The 23461-nt window shown below is 37.7% G+C and overlaps 1 protein-coding gene and 1 long non-coding RNA gene across 3 annotated transcripts in view; both read left to right on the plus strand.

Moving 5' to 3' along the window:
• The window catches only part of SETD3 (SET domain containing 3, actin N3(tau)-histidine methyltransferase), a 61841-nt gene that overhangs the window by 18677 nt on the left and 19703 nt on the right, over nucleotides 1-23461 (plus strand). The window contains exons 2-6 of the mRNA XM_063159988.1: nucleotides 4917-5026; nucleotides 6716-6808; nucleotides 9808-9956; nucleotides 11037-11109; nucleotides 11617-11873. Of these exons, the coding sequence (XP_063016058.1) occupies nucleotides 4924-5026; nucleotides 6716-6808; nucleotides 9808-9956; nucleotides 11037-11109; nucleotides 11617-11873 (675 nt within the window). The 5' untranslated portion in view covers nucleotides 4917-4923. The remainder of the gene's footprint in view (nucleotides 1-4916; nucleotides 5027-6715; nucleotides 6809-9807; nucleotides 9957-11036; nucleotides 11110-11616; nucleotides 11874-23461) is intronic.
• On the plus strand, nucleotides 11884-15656 carry LOC134420156 (uncharacterized). Of its 2 annotated transcripts, none has more exons than XR_010028269.1 (2): nucleotides 11884-14910; nucleotides 15447-15656. It is a non-coding gene; the product is annotated as an uncharacterized LOC134420156 (long non-coding RNA). The 2 variants fall into 2 exon arrangements; XR_010028268.1 differs by having other exon boundaries at nucleotides 11884-14784.

Below are 23461 nucleotides of genomic sequence, written 5' to 3' on the forward strand. Positions count from 1 at the left end.
ACATCCTCTGAAATCAGCTTTATCTTTAGACATAATTCTTGCCAATACTTTCATTGGAATAATGGATTATTGCTACTAACGTGTTTCATACAAGGAAAAATTCAAAAATGGATGCTGACTGTGTACCATATTTGAACAGCTTTATGTATTGCTGTGTTGTTTTTCTGAATCCACAGTGGCACTTTTCATGTCTCCATTTATAAAATGTGCACAGTTTTCTTTGGTTTTTTTCTTCTCATAAATGTACTGATGGATGTTTATATTTCAAGCAGATTATTCCTCTCAATACAATTTTAAAATAATAATGGAACGAAAAAAGCATGCAGTATATTGGTAGCTGTTTATACAGAACATTTGCTAAGATTGTTTTTCCCCAGTTTATTGATCAGTTAGCTTACTTTATTCTTGGAAATGAGAAAACAAAATCCTTCAAAATAATTTCATTTTTTTTCAACGTGCATATCTTAATACTTATGAGTATCTTGATATAAACTATAGGTTATCATTCAAAACTTTTATATGAAATATACAGTGTATGAGTATTTTAATTTTCTGATGATTCTAAAGATGCAGGGACTTGTGCTTAGAGGGAATGTAGAAAACATTTGTATGAATCAACACAGAACTGTACTGTTCTTGCTCTTGAAATTTTGGACTCCATCTACAATCCTGCTATTGGATCCATTACAGACCCATCTGACTTGATTTTTCTCAAGAGCTGAAGAGTCTAAAAGAAATGTAGCAGGATGACATATAGGAGAGTGGAACATGCAATAGGTGATGTGCAAATAAAGTCTTTGTGAAAGATGTACCATGAGAAAACTCCTGGGGGGTAAAGAAAAAAAAAAAAAACAGAAGGAAAGATTGTATAATGGGAAGACCATGAAAATAAACTCTAAGTTAATTTTTTGTTGGTATTGTTATTCTTTATCTTTGTCTCACAGAGCATTATGGCAGGTTGACCTTTTATATGGATCCTAATTCCAGTGAGCACTATTATAAATTCAACATGGATTGCATAATGAGCATTACTGCCCCCTTCATCTGTGCTGAAAAATATTAAGAAATCTCCTATCAAATGTAACTGTTTGTGGTAGAACAGCACCTTTCAAGGGGATGTCCAGTGTTCACTCACAAACATCAAGAGATGTGATCAGACAATGGTTCTCACATTGAATCTGTGGGATCTCTCCTTACCAGCTGCATGTGTGGGCTTTTCATGGTAGAAACTGTATTGGGAAAGTGAGTTATGCAGCTCAGGGGGGACTGATAAAATGAAGCAGCACAGGTGGGTTGTTTGAGCCTCTGACATCTATCTGTCAGAGAGTGCTAAAATCAGGGGATGTGGATATGCCCCGGGACTTCACAGTTTGTGTGTACTCAGAGCTAGTTTTGTTCTTGCTCTATGTTTAATGTCAGAAAATGAAAGACTCAGTTTCTTTGCCTTCCCTTTGGAAAACACCTTATAGTTTTGCCTTACTTCCCTTTTATGAGGTGTTGCTTTTCAGTCCGTTTTGAGCTCCTTTAATTTTGAGTTAATAAGTTAACAGTGTTAACTTAGCTTGCCTCCTGATCATTCAAAGCTACTATTTAAAATAAACCTTGGGTTTGGTAGCTTCTTGTTCTCTCTAATCTTAATGGAAAAGCAAAGTAGCCAGATTATATACCTTTCCTACTAGAATTTTCAGCTGCTGGTCAGTACATTGCAGTGTTAATACCAGTTGCCAAAGAGCAAAACTTTTTGGTAGCATATGAGAGGAAACATGTAATTTTGTGTCAGCTAACTACAGTGACCAAGGATAAAGTTATTTCTTTTATATATACCAAATGTTCAGAACAACTGGAGCCTAAAGTACTGTTTCTGTACAGTGACTTTTGCATTTTATGGATGTTACTGTGCAATGTGTTGTAACTTTAAGCTGCTGTGGCTGTGGTGATCTTGATGATTTAGGCAGATGTTTGAAATATTTGAGATGTATGAAGTTGTGGACATGACTGTCTCTCTGCCATCTCACTGCAAAGTAACTGGACTGAGAATCTTCTGTGCTGTACAGGAAGATATTATTTACTGTACAGACTACTAGTAGATGTGAATACTTCAGTTGCAATAACATGTGGAATTGTAAGGAAGAAAACTAGATCTGGAGATTGAGAGGCTCCATTTTTTGCTTTAGCTTCAAAGTTAAATCAGGTTGCTTAGGGCCTTGCCAAGTCAAATTTTTAAATTCTCCAAAGTTGCTTGGAGATGCTGTTAAATCTCCATCCTGTTCAGTGCTCAACCATCCTCAGGGTGAGGAGTTTCCTTATGGCTATGTGGAATTTCCTTTGAGACATTGTGTGTCTGTTGTCTCTTGAGTTTTTGCTGTGTTTTCCAATAAGAATCTGCCTTCACCTTTGCATAATTCCCTATCATGTAGATAGATGAAGGGTAGATGAAGGCAGTAGTGGACTCCCTTTCATCTCCAGACTGCACAAATGATTCTTTCATCTTATGTGTTAGCCCTTTTAGTGGCCTTCCTCTGGATGTGCTTCAGTTTGCCAGCCCCTCCTGCTCTGTGTGGCCCAAAGCTGCAGCACTGGGCATGTGGCCTCACCACTGCAAGCAGAGGGGAATAATTGCTTCTCCTGACCTACTGTTTGTGTTCTTGCTTATGCAGCTCAAACTGCAGTTAGTTTTCACTGGTTTGTGGGTGCTGCCTTTGTTGAACTTGCTGTCTCCTAGAGTCTCCAAATCCTTTTCTACAGAGCTGCTGCTGGTCCAGTCTGCAGCTATGATGATCTTTTCCTTCCCAAATGCGGGATACTTTATCTTTGTATAACTTCAAGTCACTTCTGGCTTCTTCCTCCAGTTAGTTGGGATCCTTCTGAATGCTGCTCCTGCCCTTCAGCATGTTGACTGCTTTTCCCATTTTATATTGTTTGTAAATGTGTGAGAATCCTTTCTGTTCTAGCATCCAAATCTGGTGATTATTGGCTGGTATTGTCTACTGAGAAATACTGCACCTAATCTGTGGGCATAAAGGATTATGGACCAAAATTCCTTGAACTTCGTAATTCAAGGAATTATTTGCCTGCCTATTCAGTCCATGTCTCCTCAGTTTGACAGTTGAGGTGCTATGGAAGATAGTGTTAAAAACCTTGCATAAGTCAAAGCACTGGCAACCACCAGTTCTCCCTGGTCCATGAAGCCACTTACTCTTCTGCTTAAGGCAGTGCAGGGTTTGCCTTTAGAAGTCTGTTTTCTGATTCCAGTCACATTTATGTCCATCATGCCTGGAAATAACTTCCTTTTAGAACTCATTCTACATTTGGTACTGCTGAAACTCGCTGTTTTCTAGTTCTCTGGATCCTTTACTCTCTGCTGCCTCCACCTTGCCTTTCAGTTGGATTTTGTTTGATTTTAAGTTACCATGACTTTTCAAAGCTGGTAGCCAGCAGCCTTCCAGAGACATCAACATTTTTTAGTACTTTGGATATTTCCCATCTGATCCTATGTACTTGCATAGGTCCAGTTTACCTAGATAGCTTTTTGATTTGGTTGCTCCTCTCCCTCAGATTTTGCTAAATGCAGAAATATGGTAAACCTGATAGCAGCACTTAGTGGTAAAGACCATGCCCAAAGTGTCAGGTGTCTCAACTTTTTCCTGTACCTTTTATCACTAGGTAGCTTCCTGATTTAGCAGCTGAATTACACTTTCCCCAGAGTGTTTTTTGCTCATGGTAAAAGCTTTTCTTCTTGCCTTTTACGTTTATCCTCAATATCGGCTCCAAACAAGCTTTGGCCTCCCTCTTTCATCCTCTGCTTGCCCAGATAGTGCACCTATATTCTCCTCCAGCTGGCTGTCCCCAGTTCCAGTTTACCTCTGTTTCTGTTTCATTTGGGCTCTGTCAGTGAGGAGTCCTGTGCACAGTCAGCTGGCCTCCTGCTCTTTGGTGCTCAGAGAATAGAGTCCAGGAAGATGACTGGCTGTCATGGACTCATTTGTAGCCTCCCAAGTCATTCTGCTTACCATTCCCTGAGCAAGGCCCAGCTCTGTCTGCTGCAGTGAGTCCAGAGCCTTTAGCCTGCTTTTTTCCTTCCTTTCTTTTCTCAAGACTTTGGCTACGATTTCACAATTACTGCATCCGAGGCAGTTGGCTGTCTCATGTGTAAGCAGTTCTTCCTTATTCATGAGTACCAGATCCTGCTCAGCCCCTCCTCTAGAAGCCTCTTCAGTGCCAGCATCAGAAATTGCTCCCAGTGCATGTGAGAAATTCCCTGGATATTTCACACCTTACTACAATGCTGTTCCAGGAGGTGTTGTGTGATTTAAGTCCTGCATGAGAACAAGGGGCACTGAATATTGGAATACCAGCCTAAGATGATGTTCCATTTACTTTGGGAACAGAAAATAAGTTTTCTTTAACTAGTTGCCTTGAATCAGAAGAAGCTGCAGCAAAGACATACAGATGGTATTTTGATTTTATTTGAAATTGAATACTTAATTTTCAATTCATTTTGAATTACTATGTAACATACAGTCAAAATACTAATTCAGCTGCTATTGGCCATGCAGCTGATGAGATAAAATAACCTGGTTTTCTATAGCCTGAATACTTTGGAATCCATAATATTTGTTCACAACTAATGAATTTGCATGTGATTAGAATAATTTTTCTTTTTGTCTCTAAGATTTCTAGTTTCTAATTACCCTGAAGTAATTAATATGCAACTACATGAAATACTACTTCAGATTGTACTGTATAGCTCTTATGTTCAGGCCATGCACATAATACTTGCACATATATATGTGTGAGAAATAATTTCTCATTCTTTTCTTTTTCATGTGACTAGTGAAAGAAGATTTTGTTCATTCATACTTATCATATTTTGTTTCATTGTAATTGGTGACAGTGTGCTTCTTAATCTGTTTTAGTTGGAAGATGGGGAAGAAAAGCCGAGTAAAAACTCAGAAGTCAGGTACAGGAGCCACAGCGACAGTATCTCCAAAGGAAATGTTGAATCTAATTAGTGAGTTGTTGCAAAGTAAGTTTTGTTTTTATGCCTCTCTGGGAAAAGGGATGCTGTGCAAACCACACAAAAACATTTTCTTACTGAAGCTAGTGAGTTGTATTTTTTCTGTAAATGGCCAAGCTTGCTATTTCAGAGTGCTTAAGGTGCTTTGAGATGCATACTAAACCACCTCTGTTAATATATGCCACCATTGGCTTATTTAAATGGGTATTTATTGGACAGACCATATTTGTGGCAACATTTGGCTTTTCATCTGAATACAAGTATAAATACTGGGTGAGATTAGATTTTTAAACAACCAGATAACTTGGCATTGAAGCTTTGTCAAAAATGTTTTTCTTGTAACCTTGAAAAATTACCCTGTTTCCATTTATCGCTTGAACAGTGCTTTGAACTGATACTAGAGTAGGGAAATTAACTGTGGGAATCAGTAATACAACTCAGTTCAACCGCACAGATATTTTTGTTGCTTAGATAAATTTGTTGTTGTTGTTGTTTGGAAACTTTTCTTAGTGCTTAGATCTTGTGTATAGACCAAAGATTGTTTCACTTGTTGAGGAACTTGGAACTCATCCATTATTTCTAGTAAATATGAAAATCAGAGCATAATTTCATACAATGATGCTAAAATACTATTGACTCTTTCTACTGTCATTAGTAACTGTGCTGTGATACAGTTCTTTTTGAAACACAACTCCAGATTTTCGTATTCTGGACACATCTAAGTGTTGCCTTAGAAAAATTAAAATTTTTCTTAGCATTGCGCATGAGGAGGAGACAAGGAGTTGGCAAAGCAGTTTGATGCTTATGCTACAATTGGCCTCTGCTTTGCTACCAAAAATAAAATGTGGATCTAATTTGCTAAGCAAAGACAAGTATCAGCTGTTGTTTTTGTCAAGCTTCCATATTTTATTCAATGCTAAGATTTTTCAAATCACTTGAGCAAGGTAATCTTCAGCTGTCCACTTGGATTTACATGGCTTAGATCAAGAAATCCACACACTGACATTTAGAATATTGGCAGAGACATTGTGGATGTAATCTAAAGCTGAAGCATGGCTTTGTGTTCCTTTACTTGTCCCTGCAGTACTTGTGCATCTATGAAAACAGTAATGACTAGGCAGGTCAAATGTATGTACCAACAAATTTCTCAATTATTTAAGGTATTCTCTGTGCTATTATTATCTACTTTCATTACAGCAAGAGTGATGGCAAGCAGGGTAATGTAAACAGAATGCTTTGCTTGAATTATTGAAAACAGACAGTTTTTTTGTTGTTTGTCTTATCTGAGTTATTATTTACTTAATGGCCTGGTTGTTTACTTTTTTTTCTTGCCAGCTCTTTAGACATTTGCTATTTCTTATATCTGAAGGAATATTAAAAATAAAATAAGTTTTACTGTTAAGATTTCAAAAGTCTAAATTAATTACCTGTCTTATAATGGGATGTTTATAACAGTGGAAATAGTTTTATTTGCCAGATAAACATAAACATATTTGAAGGACAGATAGTACTGAGGTTCTGTTAAGTTACTGTGAAAACATAATTCTGAGATTAAAATATGTGTGTGCATATATATATATGTGTGTGTGTATATATATATATATATATATGTATGTATATATATAAATATATATGTGAATGTTTATATATATATGTTTTCAAAATGTACTTAATTAAAGAAAACATTTATATTTCCAGAATGCAGCAGTCCTCCCCCAGGTCCTGGTAAGGAATGGGAGGAATATGTCCAGATCCGTTCGCTTGTGGAGAAAATCCGCAAAAAGCAGAAAGGTAAATGTGAAACGCAGTGTTTCTGAAATGTTCAGGTGGGCTTCACCACTGGCATTAACCATTTTAATACTCAGAATTTTGAATTATTATGACAAACAAATGATCCTGTGAGAATTTTGTCTGATAAGTAGAAAAAGGAGCTTGAGATTGTTTTCTCATCACCATCTGAAGGAGTAGAAGTAACAATCCTTAGAGAATAATAGGCTGCCTTGGTTCCTTGTGGCATGGTCTGCTGCTCTGCCTCTAAAAATCTGAACATTCTAAAGTTAAATTTGTAACTGTTTTACATTAAGGCTTTACTGGATGTTGAAACAGTTTCAGCAAGATGACATCAGGGCATCAAGTGATGACAAAAGTCACAAAATAAATGCAGCAGCTAATAAGTCTCTCTCTGCTCTAAATGCACATAATCAAAATAAAGAAATTATTGTAATATCACAGTTTATGAGGAATTTTATTACCAGTTTTCCAAAGTTTAAGGTATGCTTTTTTTTTTCATACTAGATCAGTTTTCTTCTATTATGGAATGTAACCTCTTGCTGTTGATAATACTTTTTTATATTAATTTTTTTATGTTTGGAGGCATACTCCAAAAAATCTTTTTCATATAATTTTAGTAAAAGGAACTTCTTTCATGACAGATATATTTTAATGACTGAGAAATAACTTGCAATGAAAAAATTTGGCCTGGATGTACCTGAAAAAGTCCTAAACAATTCTTTCTTCTCTGGTATTTATACAGTCATAGCAAGAAAGCCAGACTACATATAGATGGAGCTTGACTAGTTCATGGTGTTACTTGATAAAGCAAATACTTAAGAGGCTTGAAATTTCCCTTTTACACCTGTTTTTAATATATTTTGACTGATGCAAGAAGATCTTACTCCATGAGAGGACTTTACACACCTCTGAACATCAGTTTTTGGTAGAGGCTGTATGGAAGAATAAATGATTCTCTTTCAGTGACTGCATTCTGTAGTGATGTAGATGTGAACTTGATTCATTTTTAACTCTGCCATGACTTGGTATAAACTTACTGTACATGTGCAGGTTTTTATGATGTAATATAATTGTTAAAGTAAGTCATAATTCAGGTTAATAAGAGCAGACTTAGCACTGGGGTTGGCCTCTCTGAACCTTTCTTCTGCACCAGAAAGATTAAACTATCCACAGGGAAGATGCTGCTGGCAGAGATGGTAGAATTAGTGTAACAGTATCATGTTAATAGAGCATAGTTTTTTTCTTTGGATGATACAAAACCTACTAACAGCACTGCTATTGACATACAAGTCTTTGCATGTAACATTTTTACATACATAGTGAGCAGCAATGGTGTCTTTCAAGACTATTTTTAGTAGAACATAGTAGTTAATCTACAGAGTTTTCTAACTTAATAAAGGCTTTAGACCTAATAATATATAATTAATATATATTGCCAAAAATGTTATACTTTGTGCTTTTCTTTACTAGAACATGGGGTTGCAGGATGTGAACGAGAATGATCTTTGGTATGGAAAACTCTTAATTTGAAAACTGAGTTTTTTAAATTTCTAAAATTTTCCTTGTTTGACTCATTAGCAAAATCTTAAATAAAGCTAATTTTCAATATAGATTTTCATCAGTACAGCTTTATTTTGTTCCATGTAGAAACTATTTATTTCCCAGTGGTGCTTATGACTTGAAGGAGTGACTTCTCTTTAATTTGGAAAAAATTGGGAAGTATTGGTCCACATTGTATATGAGAAACAGAAATAGAATTTTAGAGATGCTTAAAGAATGGTCCCAAGTACAAACTGGATGTTCAAAGCTTCCAGTAGTCTCATGCAGTAACAAAAGTTGGAAATCACAAGAGCAAAATCTTGGACAGTGTAAATACCTACCAAGTTCTGTAGAAACTATGCAACTAGCCGTACTATGTTTGGGAGGGCATTATATTAAAAAAATACTTTGCAAATGCTTAATAAATTTTTATACTGCATTATCAAATATGAAAGTTTTAAATGATGCTTGTATTTTTAAGTTAACTACAGATTTGTTTGGCTCTGAGCCTTGATATGCAAAATTTGGAGGCAGGAGGGGGATATTTTAAATACACTAATGCTACTTGCCTAAAATAATTTTGATCTCAAAATGTGTTTTATTCTCTGTGCTTAGCCAAAATATCTTTGGATGTAATGCTGATGACATTTTGTCACTCATAAAATGGCCTGAGCATTTTGGGGTTCTTTGTACTCATTTAATGTTATCTGAGTTTGGGTTGAAGAGAACACACAGAGGCAAAGAGTTACAAAAGGAGCTGGCTGAGAATAGCCAGGAACTATTTCAGAGAGATTCAAATGCATTCACAGTAGAAGAAAGCTGAGGAAATGAATGAGGCTTGTGATTCCACTGGTGGACCACATGCTGTTGGAGAATTAAAGTGTAAAAATTTGGATGAGCTCTGTGATGTCAGGAGGATGATCCTTAGATAGTTTAGATCTATCCTTAGATCTATCCTTAGATATTTTAGTAGATCCATATGCTACAGGAAAGGGCTATCTGTCTTGTATGTGAAAGAAGGAACTCAAGATCTGCTTATAATCAGTTGCAGTGCTGAATTAATGAAATTGCAGCTTGCCTCTCAAATTCTTCCTTGTCTGTATCAACATGTTGTGGTGATTGCATTTATCATTGATATTAAGATTGGGAATATTTTGGCTTTTATTAAAAGGGAAAGAAGAGGAGAGTTTCATATTTCATTACTGCTCAGTTTGGGCAGTTGCATTTTTAAGATGACTGGTAAGCCATTTTGGCACAATAATAAATTTGAGGAAAATTGGGTATGACATTTATATAATATTGAGTAGCACTTAACAGAGACCAGTTCTGACTCAGCTCCTTCAAAGTAGCACTGCTGTGAGATGGCAGATAGCTTTTAACATGGGCTTCTATACTGAGCTTTTTTATCTTTCTGGATCCTCTTATTTCTGCATTTGTTTTTCAATAAATTGTGTATATAGGTTTGTCTGTTGTCTTTGATGGAAAAAGAGACGACTATTTCCCTGAATTGATAAAGTGGGCAACTGAAAATGGAGCATCCACAGAGGGTTTTGAAATAGCTAACTTTGAAGAGGAGGGATTTGGTTTGAAAGCAACAAGAGAGATAAAGGTGAGCATGTGAACATTTGACTTAGATTAGAAAATTGTGTTTGGAATGTATCTGCAAAACTCTGAGATGCTCACCCTTTTCCCCCTTTTAACTGCTTATGCTGTTCTGAAACATTACAAATTCTGTGTACTTGAGAATAACATTATTGATAAAAATTGATAAAATAGAGTATTATTTTTGATGACTACTGATAGTAGTGTGAATTTTTAATCAATCTTTTACATTGATGTATCCCTTTATTCCATGTTTTCTAACTATTTAGTCTCTTCTTTCATGTCCCCTTTAAAGAACTGAAAAAGTTTTTGCCTGAAAAAGAGGTATTTGCAGTACCTATTTAGTCTCTTCTTCATTCATGTTCCTTCTTTTAAAGAATTGGTCTTTTTGTCTCAGAAAGAGATGTTTGCAATACCTATTTTCCAGTGAAAAGGAAAAAAAATCCCCAAATTATGATATTATGATAATGTTAAAGGATTTTTTTATCATCAGATAAGGAGTATAGACACACACAGAGTTAGGTAACTGTTAAAAAGTAAGCATTTAAAATTGTCTTTCTGTTCCCATTTTTAGCTGGGAAACAGGTTTGAAGACAAATCAGCTGTTGTAGAATGACTATTAGAAAATAAGCCCTGTATAATAATTTAAGAGCTTCATTAGCACACAGTTAATACATTGATAAAAATCCTGATCAGTTCTGCTAGAATAAAAACAGCCAATATGAAAAAACTCTACTGTGAGAAAATATGTGATATGTAATTATTAGCAATATAATGTGTCTGATAGCTTTAAGGTTGTGTTTTACATCTTAGCAGTTCCAAAATGGGAGGGCTTTATTTTGTATCTGAGTGCCTGTTTTAAAGCTTTGTGTAATGCAGATTGAAACACTGCTTACCACAATGTGAAACACAGGTTGTTTGTTGAATTTGCAGTGGAAGAGAAGGAAGAATTTTGATTCAGAATAATTTTGATTTAAAAAAAAATAATGGAAACAACTTGTAATTTAAAGTTGGTGTATATTTGAGACACTTGGCATACAAAATAAATGCTGGCTGACCTTCTATTGCATTTCTTTCCTTTCTGTAGGCTGAAGAATTGTTTCTGTGGGTTCCTAGAAAACTGTTGATGACGGTTGAGTCAGCTAAAAATTCAGTTTTAGGTAAGAGCTCAAGGAAGTTCTTAAGAAAGAAATTAATATTTATGGGATGTTTCAGTAGGAGACTTTCTTTTTTTAGCTGATCTTCTTTATTACAGGGCTTGCTTATCATGCCAGCCATCAGGTTGGGAATACTTAGAAACTTGAAGTGTCAGTGGAAAGAATTTAATTTCCCGGTTACTTTCTGGCTGAGTGCACTGGATATTTTCCACAAGTGTTTGTGTTATTTTGAACATGTATTATGTAGCTTGTATAGTACTTGGAGATAAAATGTTCTGAGCTATTGAGAATATTGTTCTAGTTTTGTAATGCAATTGTACACAAGGCATTTGCTGTGTCAAAAATCTTGCGGTATAATAAAGTGTAGGCTAAATATTTTAGAAACCTGAAAAGCTTTTTCATTTTGTTGAGTGCTTACCTGTTATTTAATCATGTTAATTTAAAGCAAATCTAGGATGATATTTTCCATGGAGAACCAATTTAGTTCCTCACCTTTCTTGGTTGATTCAGGATCTCTGTACTCTCAAGATCGAATTCTTCAAGCCATGGGCAATATAACATTGGCATTCCATCTCCTTTGTGAGCGAGCCAACCCCAACTCTTTCTGGCTGCCCTACATCCAGACCCTCCCCAGTGAATATGATACTCCTCTCTATTTTGAAGAAGATGAAGTACAGCATCTCCAATCAACTCAGGCCATACATGATGTTTTTAGCCAATATAAAAATACAGCTCGACAATATGCCTATTTCTACAAAGTTATTCAGGTAAGAATCTTAAATATAGTATATACATGTGGTTCTCATGATCCTTATTGAGAAAGCAGTGATGCTGAATAATAGTACAAATATATTGCCCTTGAAAGTCTGAATCATTAAAGCAATTTCCTGCCTTTTTTTTTTTAACTGCTGTTGAAATTTTGCAGTTCTGTAGGGTTATAGATATATAAAAATATATTTAGGTGGTTGAGAGAAGTGATTATTGCCCTTTGTTTAAAAGTGGGTGAGGCTTCATCTGGAATACTGTACAATTTTGGGCCCACCAGTGCAAAAGACACTTGTTGAGAAACTGGACTGAGACCAGAGGAGGGCTATTAAGATGTAATTTGCTTGAGCCCTTTATCTGTATGGGAGACCAAGGGATCTGGATTTGTTTGTTTTGGAGAAAAGGAGACTAGGAATGATCCAGTCACTGCTTTCATCTTGCTATTGTTAGCCAGTCTCTAGAAGTTTGTGGGTTGGGAGCTTTTCTACATGACCTGCAGAGATCTGCAACCAATGCATGCTTGTATGATTCTTTGAAAACTGTGTAATTTGCACTTAAAGTAAAATTATAATTGTTAATTGACAGAATAAAACCATTGCATATGTTGTATTTCCAATGAACTGGATTAACTGTTGTTTTCAGTTCTGTTTAGTGTAATTACTTTTGATTGCTTTCAAACACAAAGATAAACCCATCTGGTAACAGTTAGGGTATGGAGAGGCTTGAGATGGGTGAACTTTTCATTGTGTTCTGAAGTAATGATTTAAACCAAGTTTCTGACAGAACTGTTAGTCTGACTGATATCTGGATATAATGTTGTAAGTGAATGTTGATGTGTTGTTCTCAAGGTAGTGCTCAGTGTCCAAACATTCAAAGCTTTTTGTGGCACAATCTGTATAAAAAATGTATGGCTCTGTGTACTGAATCTCCCCAAATGTGTGATCTAGAGACATTTTGTTTGGCCATGACAGAGGTCAGAAGACACAAGGCAATTCTATTCTCCTTTAGTGTTATCAGAGTTCCAAAGCTGTTCTGTCAACTGTTTTAATTTAACAAAAGTTACATTATTTTGTGTAGCTGTTTGGTGTTTCAAGAACTGAATATGTTTCAAACACAAATTCAGTTTATGGAGTGTAAGGAGCAGAGGGATACATTTTGAAAACTGAGGTAATTGAAAAGGATTGGTGAAAGTCAAATCTGATGCACAAGGAATAAGCTAGAAATAGTGGCCTTGATATTGGAAGGGAACTGAACTCTTCCTTTCAGGTGTCACAGTAGAGGAAACAATAGTTCAGCCAACTCCTTCTTTCTTGCTGTGGCCTCTCCTGGACTGCCAGTCCACACTTGGTCTTCCAGCCTTCACTTAGTTTCTCAAAATATGCTGCCTGATCAAACCCAGCTTCTAAATGTTGGGCCTTAGAACATTTTTTTCACCCTAAAAGGGTCTTCTGTTTTTAACAAGTTATTAGCAGAATATTGTGGAACATTATCCAATTCTTCTAGCTGCTATTCTCACTCTTGCAGTTCTTTTCAGAACTGAGTCAGCTGAACTATCACTATGACCAGTTCCTTCATTTTCACTAATCCTGCCCCAGTACTATTATGGGAGAGGTTGTGTGGCTGCAACATTAGTTAAAAAAAAACCTCTGAAATGCAGAATGGTCAGAAAATGAGATCAATTTTTTTTTGGTTCTCCTGACAAATGCTTTTATTGCTTGCCTTGTGTTCTTGTTACATATCTTGCTCTATAGCTATTGTTTCACATTGTTGAACATGAGATGAAGGTAGATCAGGTAGGATTCATTTGCTTTATTTACTTTCCTGTGCAGGATGAGAGGTAATAAGTATTTAGTTCCATTTTAAGTGGGCCCTGGTTGTTTGGTGCCTTACTACAGCACTGCCATTTAACCACAATTTCAGCTGAATGTTTCTTCACTACTATTCAGCAAATAGTGCTGTTCACATTAGAAAATCAAATGAACTCAGTTGGCTCCAGGAATGCCAACTGTAAGTACTGGGTAGCTATTATTAATGTTTTTGATGAAAACTTATGGAAAAGTTTAAATTTTTGATTTCTGCTTCTGCTCTCAAAAATAACAGCCTGTAATTTATTAAATGGTGGAGAAAAGGAGTTCATAGAGGAAAAAATAGAAGTCTCTTTCTTCCCTGAAACAGTACCATTTTTCCTTATTCATAAAAGCTGAAATTAATTTTAGTATCAGCTTGCACGTACTCATATCATGTTTTGAACAAAATTGACCCACAAAATACTAATGCTAAGGGTAATTCATGAGCAGATGGAAAAGGGAACAAACAGAGAAAGAGAAATTTTTCATATAAATGAAAAAAGCAAAGCAAACCCACTTGTCTATGAAAGGCAGTGTACTCTGCAAGCTTGATTAAATGAGGGTGTTTTAGATTTTTGTATACCATCATTTCATTCAGTATTACTACTGCTTTAGTAGAAGTGTTTAAATGAAAGCTGTCCTGTGTGACCAGGATTTTCATATTGCTTTCAATATGCAGACTAATTTTTTTAAAGTAGAAATACCTTTTAAAGTATATATTTTTAAGTACAGATACATTTTTTATAATAAAAAAATCTTAAAACTATGTTTACTTCATTGATAGTTGTTCTACTGTGGGAAGTAATGCTAGCAGCATCCTGAAATAGAAGCTGGGGGTTTTTGCTAATGGAAGATACTAAAAAAGGGACTGCTTTCTGCAGACAAAATATTTCTAATGGTGGAGGGAATAAAAGGGTTAACAGGTCCTGTCTTCAAATGCTTCTTTTTCTTTCCAAATAGGGTTGCTAGACTGCTTTTAAAATAATTTGGCTTCTAATGGTGAGCAGTTTCAAACATGGTTTGAGAAGTGCTGCTCTGTTTTATTTCCTTAGCTTCTCCATGAAGGGTGAGTGCTGCAGTCCTGACTCGTTCTCCAAGTGCTTAGTCTGGCTACACATGAAGAATGGGCAGATTTATGAATTTCACAGCTGTTGCAAGCTAAACTGTAGTCTGGTTTGATAAGCAGAAACAGGTGGGATGTTGAGCAGACAAAAATAAACTCTTGAGCATGTTAGCCAGGCTCTATAAACCACACTGACACCTCTCTAAACATCTGTAATTTGATAACTAAAAAATAGTTAAAAGTTGTTGCAGATGTACTTCAGTGGTGCATTTGGCCTCTGCATTGGTATCAAAATACAGGGAATGCTCAAAAGATTATTTTCATTGCTGCAGACTTGTAGTTTGCAAGATTTTTTATAGTTTGTTCCAAAGAGAAGTTCTGTAAGCTGCAGAGTTTTCCCTTCTCAGGGGAAGAGAAAGGAGGGTATGTCTGTGACTTCCTTAACATTTATGAGCACTGCATGCCTGCAGAAGGGTGAACAAAGCCCAGATATTTATGGCTTAATGTTAAAAATTTTTTGTCCACTGAAATGTGGTAAGATAGACACAAGAGGGAGCCATATAGTTTACAGACAATCACAGTTAGATCATATTCCTAAAGAAAATACAGCCAAGTTTGAAGCTTTTTTAAAAGAATATGCAGTGGTCTTTGTGTTTAATTTTCAGGTGCATCTCTATGCCTGTTTGTAGTCAGCTACAGAGAAGTTTTTGTGAATCAAAACAAGATATGAAGACAAGGAATGCACTTAGAGAAGGTGGAAGTGTCCAAACTATTTACATTTTGAACATGATGAGTTTGAAGCAGTGTTGTATCTTTTCCCTAGCTGCAGTAAAGGCTGTTACTACCTGCCTAAATAAAAGATAATTTTATGATAACTTTAGTTGTCTTTTAAAATCTTTGAAGTGGTAAGTCCAAAGCCAGCAGACCATTAGCTAACCATACCTTTTGCCATGACTGTATGCATTCAGTGACACTCTGTGAGTAAGCAGTATCTCTACAAAGCTGCCTCTCATGTGCTGGAAAAAACACCAGTTTTGTGGGACTGTCCAGAATGACAGTTTAGCATTGATGTACACAGTGTTTTCAGCCTGTAGTCTTTGGACCACTGAGGGACCACATTTTTTTTCCTGAAGAGCAAGTTATCAGTCTGGAATAAAAAAAAACAAAAGACCTGAACCTCAGCCAGTATGGTTGACAGTGCAGTGGGCCTCTGCTGTAAGGCCTGATCAGGAGGAAGGAAGAAGTGAATGAGGCCTTCTACAGATAGCTAAAAACAGCCTCACGTTTGCAGAGCCTGGTCCTCAGTGGGGACCTCACTCCAGTATCTGTTAAAGGAACAGCACAGCAGGGCATAAGCAGTCCAGGAGGTTTGTGGAGAGCTTCCTCAGCCAAGCAGTGGAGGGCCCAGTGAGGAGAGGTGCTACTTGCATTCAGGGACCTCAGACTTACAAACAAAGAAGAGTTTGTTAGAGATGCAGAGGTTGAAGGCAGCCTTGGTTGTAGTGACCATGAGGTGGTGGATTTCAGGATCCTGAGAGGAGCAAACAGAAAGGTCACGATGCTGGACTTCAGGAGAGCAGTATTGGCTACTTCATGGACCTGCTTGGAAGAGTCCCATGGGATAAGGCTTTGGAGAGAAGAAGGATCCAAGAAAGAAAACATGGTTGCTATTGATAGAGCACCTCCTCTAAGTTCAGGGGCAGTTCATCCCAAAAGCAGGAAGTCAGGAAAAAGTGCCAGGAGACCTTCCTGAATCAGCAAGGAACTCCTGGCAAAAACTCAGACCTTAAAAGGAGTCATAGGAAAGGTGAAAGCAGGGACAGGTAACTTGTAAGGAATATGGAGATATTGTCCAGTCATCCAGGGATGTGGTTAAGAAACCTAAAGCCCAGTAGGTGTTGCATCTTACAAGAGATATCAAAGGTGATCAAAAGGGTTTCTATATGTACATAGGTGACCAAAGGACTAGAGGAAATGTGGGCCTGCTGCTGGATGGAGCGGGGGACTGTGACATAGTACATGTCAAATGGGGGTACCAAATGCCTTCCTTTACTGGTAAGACTGGCCTTGAAGAGTTGCAAGCACCAGAATGCCATCTAGAGGTGCCTGGACAAGCTTGAGAAATGGGCTCTTGGGGACCTCATGAAATTCACCAGGGGAAAGTGCAAGGTGCTGCACCTGTGTTGGGGCAACTCATGCTATCAATACAGCTGTGGGTTGAAGGGATTGAGAGCAGCCCTGCAAAGATGGACTTTGGGAGTGCTGGTGAAGGAGCCAGCAATGTGTGCTTGCAGCTCAGAAAGCCAGTTGTACCCTGGGCTGCATCAAAAGCAGGGTGGCCAGCAGGTTGAGAGAGGGGATTCAATCCCTCTGCTCTGGTGAGACCCCACCTGGAGTACTGTCCCCAGCACAGGAAGGACATGGAGAGATTCCAGAGGATAGCCACAGAAATAATCAGAGGGCTGAAGTGTCTCTCCTATGAGAAAATGCTGAAAGAGCTGGCCTTGTTCATCCTGGAAAAAAAAAAAAAAAGGGAGGTCTTAAAGCAGCCTTTCCATAGTTAAAAGGGGTGAAAAAGATGGGGACCAACTTTTTAGCAGGGCTTGTTGCAAGGACCAAGGGTAATGGTTTTAAAAAAGAGGGTTGATTTAGACTAGGTCTAAGGAAGGTATTACAAAAAGAGAGAGGGTTGATTTAGACTAGAACGTATTTTTTACAAAAAGAGAGGTGAAACACTGACACAGGTTGCTCAGAGAAGTTGTTGATGCCCTATTCCTGGAAACATTCCAGGTCAGGTTGGATGGGTCTCTGAGCAACCATAATCCAGTTGAAGATGTTCCTGTTCATCACAGCGAGGAGTTGGAGTAGGTGACCCTTAGAGGTCCTTTCAAAGCAAATTTGATGCCTCTTAGTGATCTTTGAGCGATGATTTCCGAATCATCTTCCCATGATGGTTGGGAAACTTTCCTGAGGATTGGAAGAAAGCAAACTCACTCCTATCCTCAGGATAGAAAGATCATTCCAGGGAACTACAAGCCTGTTATCCTCACTTCAGTTTCTGGTAAGGTGTCATCCAGTGGGACTTTGACAGGCTGGAGAAATGGGATGCTAATTGATATTTAGCAAGAAGTGCAAAGTCCTGCACTTGGAGTGAAATGATCCCATTATTATGTTGGGGGACAAGCTGAGCATGAGCCAGCAATGTGTCCTTGCAGCCAAAGGGCTAATGGCATCCTGGCTGCATTAGATTGCTGGCAGCATGTTGAGAGAGGTGATCCTTCTCTGCTCAGCACTGGTGAGGCCACACTCAGAGTACTGTGTCCAGTACTGGGCCCCCCAGTACAAGAGGGATCAGTTTAATTCTAAAATTCTTACTGAATGAAGAAGGCAGTCACCTATTTAAGTAACATTTTAGCAAGTAAACTTAGATTCTTTGACTCACTTTTATGTTTCTTTGCAAAGTTAATGAGCAAATACTTGCTTTCTTTTCCTTCTGTCAAGCTCCTCTTACTCAAGGAGACAGAAGCTGCCCCATGAGTCACACTCTTTTAAATATTTTTTTAAAATAGAATTTGGTAGAAGTTGTTACAATTTTTAGGTATTATCTGTAGTCTGATTTGCTTCCAGCATTTCACAGGAACACTGTCAAACAGTTTTCTGACTAGGGTGTATTGACATCTGGACACTGTGAAAGTGTTGTTGTAGTCCTGTTGTGAATACAAGCTTTGCAGTAATCTATCCAAAGATGTTTTTGTCTGTTTGTGTGCAGTACTGGACAGAGAACTTAATTTCCTGGAGGCTGTAATCCCTTTTGATCAGATACTAAATTTCATATATTCATATAAAATTTGACTAATTGATTTAGCGTGAATGAAATTCTAAAATTCAGCCATTAGCTGTTGGGGACTGGAATATCATTTTAGTTTGGATGTTTAACACATCGGGTTCTAGATTTCATCATAGCATCTTTAAAATCTGGTACTGTGTGTGACTTCAATATTGGGTATATTAGATGAGATTTCACATCTCTAGCATAATTTTTACACCAATTTTTGAAGTTGTGATGATACTTTCAATGTGACTTATGCTGCTCTTACATTATTTCTCTGTGTTGTTTTTAATCTATCCTATTCCAATAAGCATATGATTTTCCAGGTCAGCGTGAAGTAGAACATCTGGTGTCTCTCTGTACTTGGCTTGAAGATACCACCATTTAACTTTTGTGTGCTAAATGTTACTTAAGTTGAATGCAGACAAGTATACTGTCTTTTAAAACACCCTATTGAAGTAATCAGAAAATTTTATTATTTTTAAGTTGATAATAATAGAGTAATAATTTTAAGTTGATAATAATAGAGTAATAGAGAATATTTTAATGCTTCCAAAGAGATTAACCAAAATGCAGTCAAAAGCAGATGTATTTGAAACAGAAATTCAATTTTGTTTCTGTACCAGGTAGGTCTTCAGAATTCTCCATTTTCCTCCCTGCTTGATTTATACTCATTGGCATACCAGTCAAATAGCTTTTTTTCAGAAATGATGTCAGCGACACTGTGAAAAATGAGTGGAAGAAAGATGGCACAGTTGTAAACCCTGTAAAATCTTTCCCTTTTTTTTACTTGTCTACTATGCATGTCACCTTAAGGAGAGATTTAAAATTACATTGAGTGGGCAGTTGCAAAGGTAAAAATAGTGTTGCTATATAATTTGCTTTGTCTGTGTTTCAATGCCCAAGTTGTTCTTCTTGATCAATAATAAATAAATAGGCAGTTAATAATGAAATATATTTATGCTTTTCTGTGTTTTTCCTCTCTGTGAAGGCCAAAATATTGTATTAATCTGTTTTGCTGGCAGCAGATTGAAGATTGACAGTATGCTTGTACTGTACCACTTAGTGTAGCTACTGTAAGGTGGTTTAGACTTTGCAGACGTGTGCCAAATTCCTGATTTTTGTGTCACTTCTGGTATATCCCACCCCCGGCCATGATGACAGGAACAGCAGATCCTGGGGCTTCGTGGGGCCATTCCTGTGGCTGCCCCTCTCCATGGCAGAAGCAGCTCCAGGCTTTGCTGGGCTGTGTCTGTCCGAGGCAGGCAGATGAAGAGCTCGAGTCCTTGCGTGGGTGGGAGGTTCTGCTGCCTTCTTCCCCCGTTCCTTCCTTGCCTTCCCCGGGAACACGGCGACAGCTCTGGGCTTGGAGCCAGCCGGACACAGGAGGAGGTGTTGGGCTGTTCAGGCAGCGTTTGCTCCTCAAGCAGCTGTTCCCTATCTCCTCCAAGGGAAAGGTGGCAGGCCATATGGAGGCATCCTGTGGTCCAGATTCAGACGATGGGCACCAGTTGGACCATGCTGGCCTAGATCGGAATACAGGCACATCCTGCTTGGTGTCTGCTATTTCTTAGAGTCAAAATGATTCGGAGTTGGAGGACAGACAGGATAAAACATACCTTTCATTTTGAATATAGATGTTATCTTTCATTGTACAGACATTGTTAAGATCTCCTAATCAGCAGGTTTTAATTTATTTTATATTCTGAATGGATTCTGCTGTAGTGGCCTAAACGCCTGCTTTCCTCTGGAGAAGCAGAGATGTACTTCAAAGCGTATGTGCCATGCAAAACAAAATTTGTTTCTGCTTAGTTTAAACCACATTTGGGAGGAATAATACATTCTCTTGTTAGTAATATGGGCTTTTAAGGCATTTTTTTGAAGATGGGGTTCTCAACCACTCTCCTAGTTGAGAATGCAGATAAGCATCTCTTTTTACAGCCAATAGAGTGGAGACAGTTTTTTGTTTGCTTTTCTGTTAGTAGCCTTTGTTTTAAACTGAGTTGCACTTTGTGGGACATTTGAGTCTATCCCCACGGATATTGTCTGTGTCTTTTGTGGAAGTGAGTGCCTCAGCAGACATCAGGAGATCATCATGCACTTACAAGTATACTTTCTCATATAAAGTTTGTACTTATTGTGCAGATTTAATATTTTTCCTGATATAACAGCAGTTACAAATGTTCCATAAATTTAAAATATTATAACAAGCTGATGCTTCTTAGAGCGGAATACTCAAAGGATGTATTCTTTAAGCACTGCAAAATTATACAGGGTACTTATCTTTGTTAAAATTAGTAATTTAACTAAATTACAAAATGGATTATCCTCTTCAGTCAGACCCAATGCTAATACTCCACACAGTAGGACATTGATATGTTGCTAAGTAAACCAAAGTTTATTTTCTTGTACTGTTGTTTGAATGCGGGTTGAAGAGGAAATGGTAGGTTTTTAGTTTTGGATGTGTGTGCCCCTGTAGCCCCGGTACCTGGCATTCCAGGACTTACCATGGCTTGTGGGAGCTTGGTTATGAGGTGATCGTGATCCAGGCTTCCATCTAAGTGGCTCCTGGTAGGATTTGTTGGAAAACTTGAGTAATAGAATCACAGGTAACAAAACTTGGCTATAGTGCATAATATTGATGCTTGTTAGCAAACTCTTTTGTTGAGAAGTGGTTGTGAATTGGAAACACCATTTCTGTCCTTTCGAAGCAGTTCACTTCAGGGTTTCCATCACAGCATTTTATTTGTGGCTTGTGATTCACCTAATAGTGGAGTTCACTAATAGTAGAGTTGTGGGATGGATTTGTGCATGAACGTAGTTCCTGGGTGTTGCACTAAACAGAATCATAAAGTATCCAGAGTTGGAAGGGACCCACAAGGATCATCAAAGTCCAGCTCCTGAAATTAACAAGGTAAAATGTTTCCTGAAATGAAAAATGCTCAAGGTAAACTTTGTACCTCAGGAGGAGCCTATAGAGGAAAAGATGTGTCATGATATACAAACACAGACCCTTGCAAGGAAGCTGTGTTTAGTAGCTATCTTACTGTATCTGTGTGAATGAAACGCTGCAGAATGAACCTGTAAATAAATCTAAGGCTCAACATGAACAGTAAACTCAAACTGTGCAAGGAGATTTACCACAGGAAATAGTGGAGCTCATGTGTCCTTCTGTCACCTGAACTGCTTTGGGAAGGACTCAGGAGGCTGTCTCATTACAAAACATAGTTTCTCTTACTTCAGCCCAGCTTCTCCCATTTCAGCCCGTAATGGGACTGCACTCAGCTCTAAGTGATTTTGTGAAAGGACAAAAAGTGGTATAGAGAACTTGGTCACTTATTTAAATGCTGTGTCTGAGTGTCTTCTGTTTTGGGAAAGATTAGTATTTCAGAATTGTGTATGTATATGTACACACATACAGAATAAGTAGTATTCTGAAATGGAGTAATCAAGAAGTGGATGTTAAGGAGTCCATGGCTGTCTTGCCTCAATTTAAAAAAGGAGATGGCACAGGATTGGAGGTGGGGTGCTCATTTCAGTCAGTTCAGAGTTGTTTCTGTGTATCTCTCTACCAAACAGTAATATCCACGTTGTATGTGAAGTGGGTTGTCAGTCCTTCAGACCCCTGAGTTAATAGTTAATAATTTGAGTTGTCTGTTGTGCCACTGCTGCCTCATTAACAAAGAACAACTTTGCAGGTAGAAGGTACAGAAAAAGGGACTGCACAGTAAATTCCATTGCACCAGAAGGAGTCATTCCACTTTGCTTCTGCTGCGTGAATCCCCTAATAGTCTGGAACAGTGCTTTCTTGTGTATATTGGCTGAAAGTAAATAAAAATTGCTGACATACAGAATTAAGCAAGAATATTATTTAGATTTAAAAAGTTTCAGTCCTTTTTTTATATTAAGATTCATTCTATTAGGTTTTGCAAAGTAGAATTATCTTTTTTCTGTTAGGAAAATCATATAATGGCATGAGTTTGGGAACATTATTCCTAGCACTTCATGAATTGGCCTGTTTGAAAATTCTATAGCATGCTTCTGTAGTTATAAACTTTGTTACAAAGTAAAATAATCTTTGGCTTTGTCTCCTGTCCCGTCTCCTGTACAGTAAACTGGCTTCCCTCATAAGGTTAGGCAGCATATGTCCAATGGAAAAAGCGAATTCTTGTTTCCCTGTAGATCACTAGGATCCTCCATTCTGAATTCTTTATTTTACTTAGCTTTAGGGCAGTTAAAGCCTCAGCAGCTCCACAGAGAGGAGTTTCTCTTCAAGGCTGCTGCTTCAAAGGATTTCCAGAGCTGGGAAAGGGACAGTAACCAGCAAATGCTGACAGATCTTCCTGCTTCTGGCCCTGAATGTGTGTGTGTTTGTGTTTTTGTACACCTACACATTGGCCTGAAACCATCAAGTAGCATCCACCAAGGCTCATAACAAAATCTCCCCATGTTAATGAGTACAGTGGAAAGAGGGAAGAATCTGCAAAGAAGAGGAAGAAAAAATTGTTTGGTCAAAAGCAACTAACCCTTGGGGTTTATGTTCAAAGGAATGAAAGTTAACAAGGTGGAAACTTAAAGTGGTTTTGGCTTTAACTGTTTCAAGCACCCTTAGTGTTTTGGGGGCTGTGAAGGGAGTGCAGTGGTAGCCTCAGTTTACTCTTAACACTAGCTATGATCATTTCCTGGGGTAGAAGTGGAGCTGTCTCCACTTCAATGGGGATACAAGAGGTTTCTGAGATTATTGAAATCTGATTTAGTGATATCCATGCAGTGATTGCCCACAACTTTGCCTTGGACCTGGTGAGTACTTGAAATAGTTGTCACGAAGTCCAACAATCTCTTTGTCTACAA

This window comes from Melospiza melodia, chromosome 6, assembly GCF_035770615.1.
Source record: "Melospiza melodia melodia isolate bMelMel2 chromosome 6, bMelMel2.pri, whole genome shotgun sequence".
In the NCBI taxonomy this organism is placed as follows: Eukaryota; Metazoa; Chordata; class Aves; order Passeriformes; family Passerellidae; genus Melospiza; species Melospiza melodia.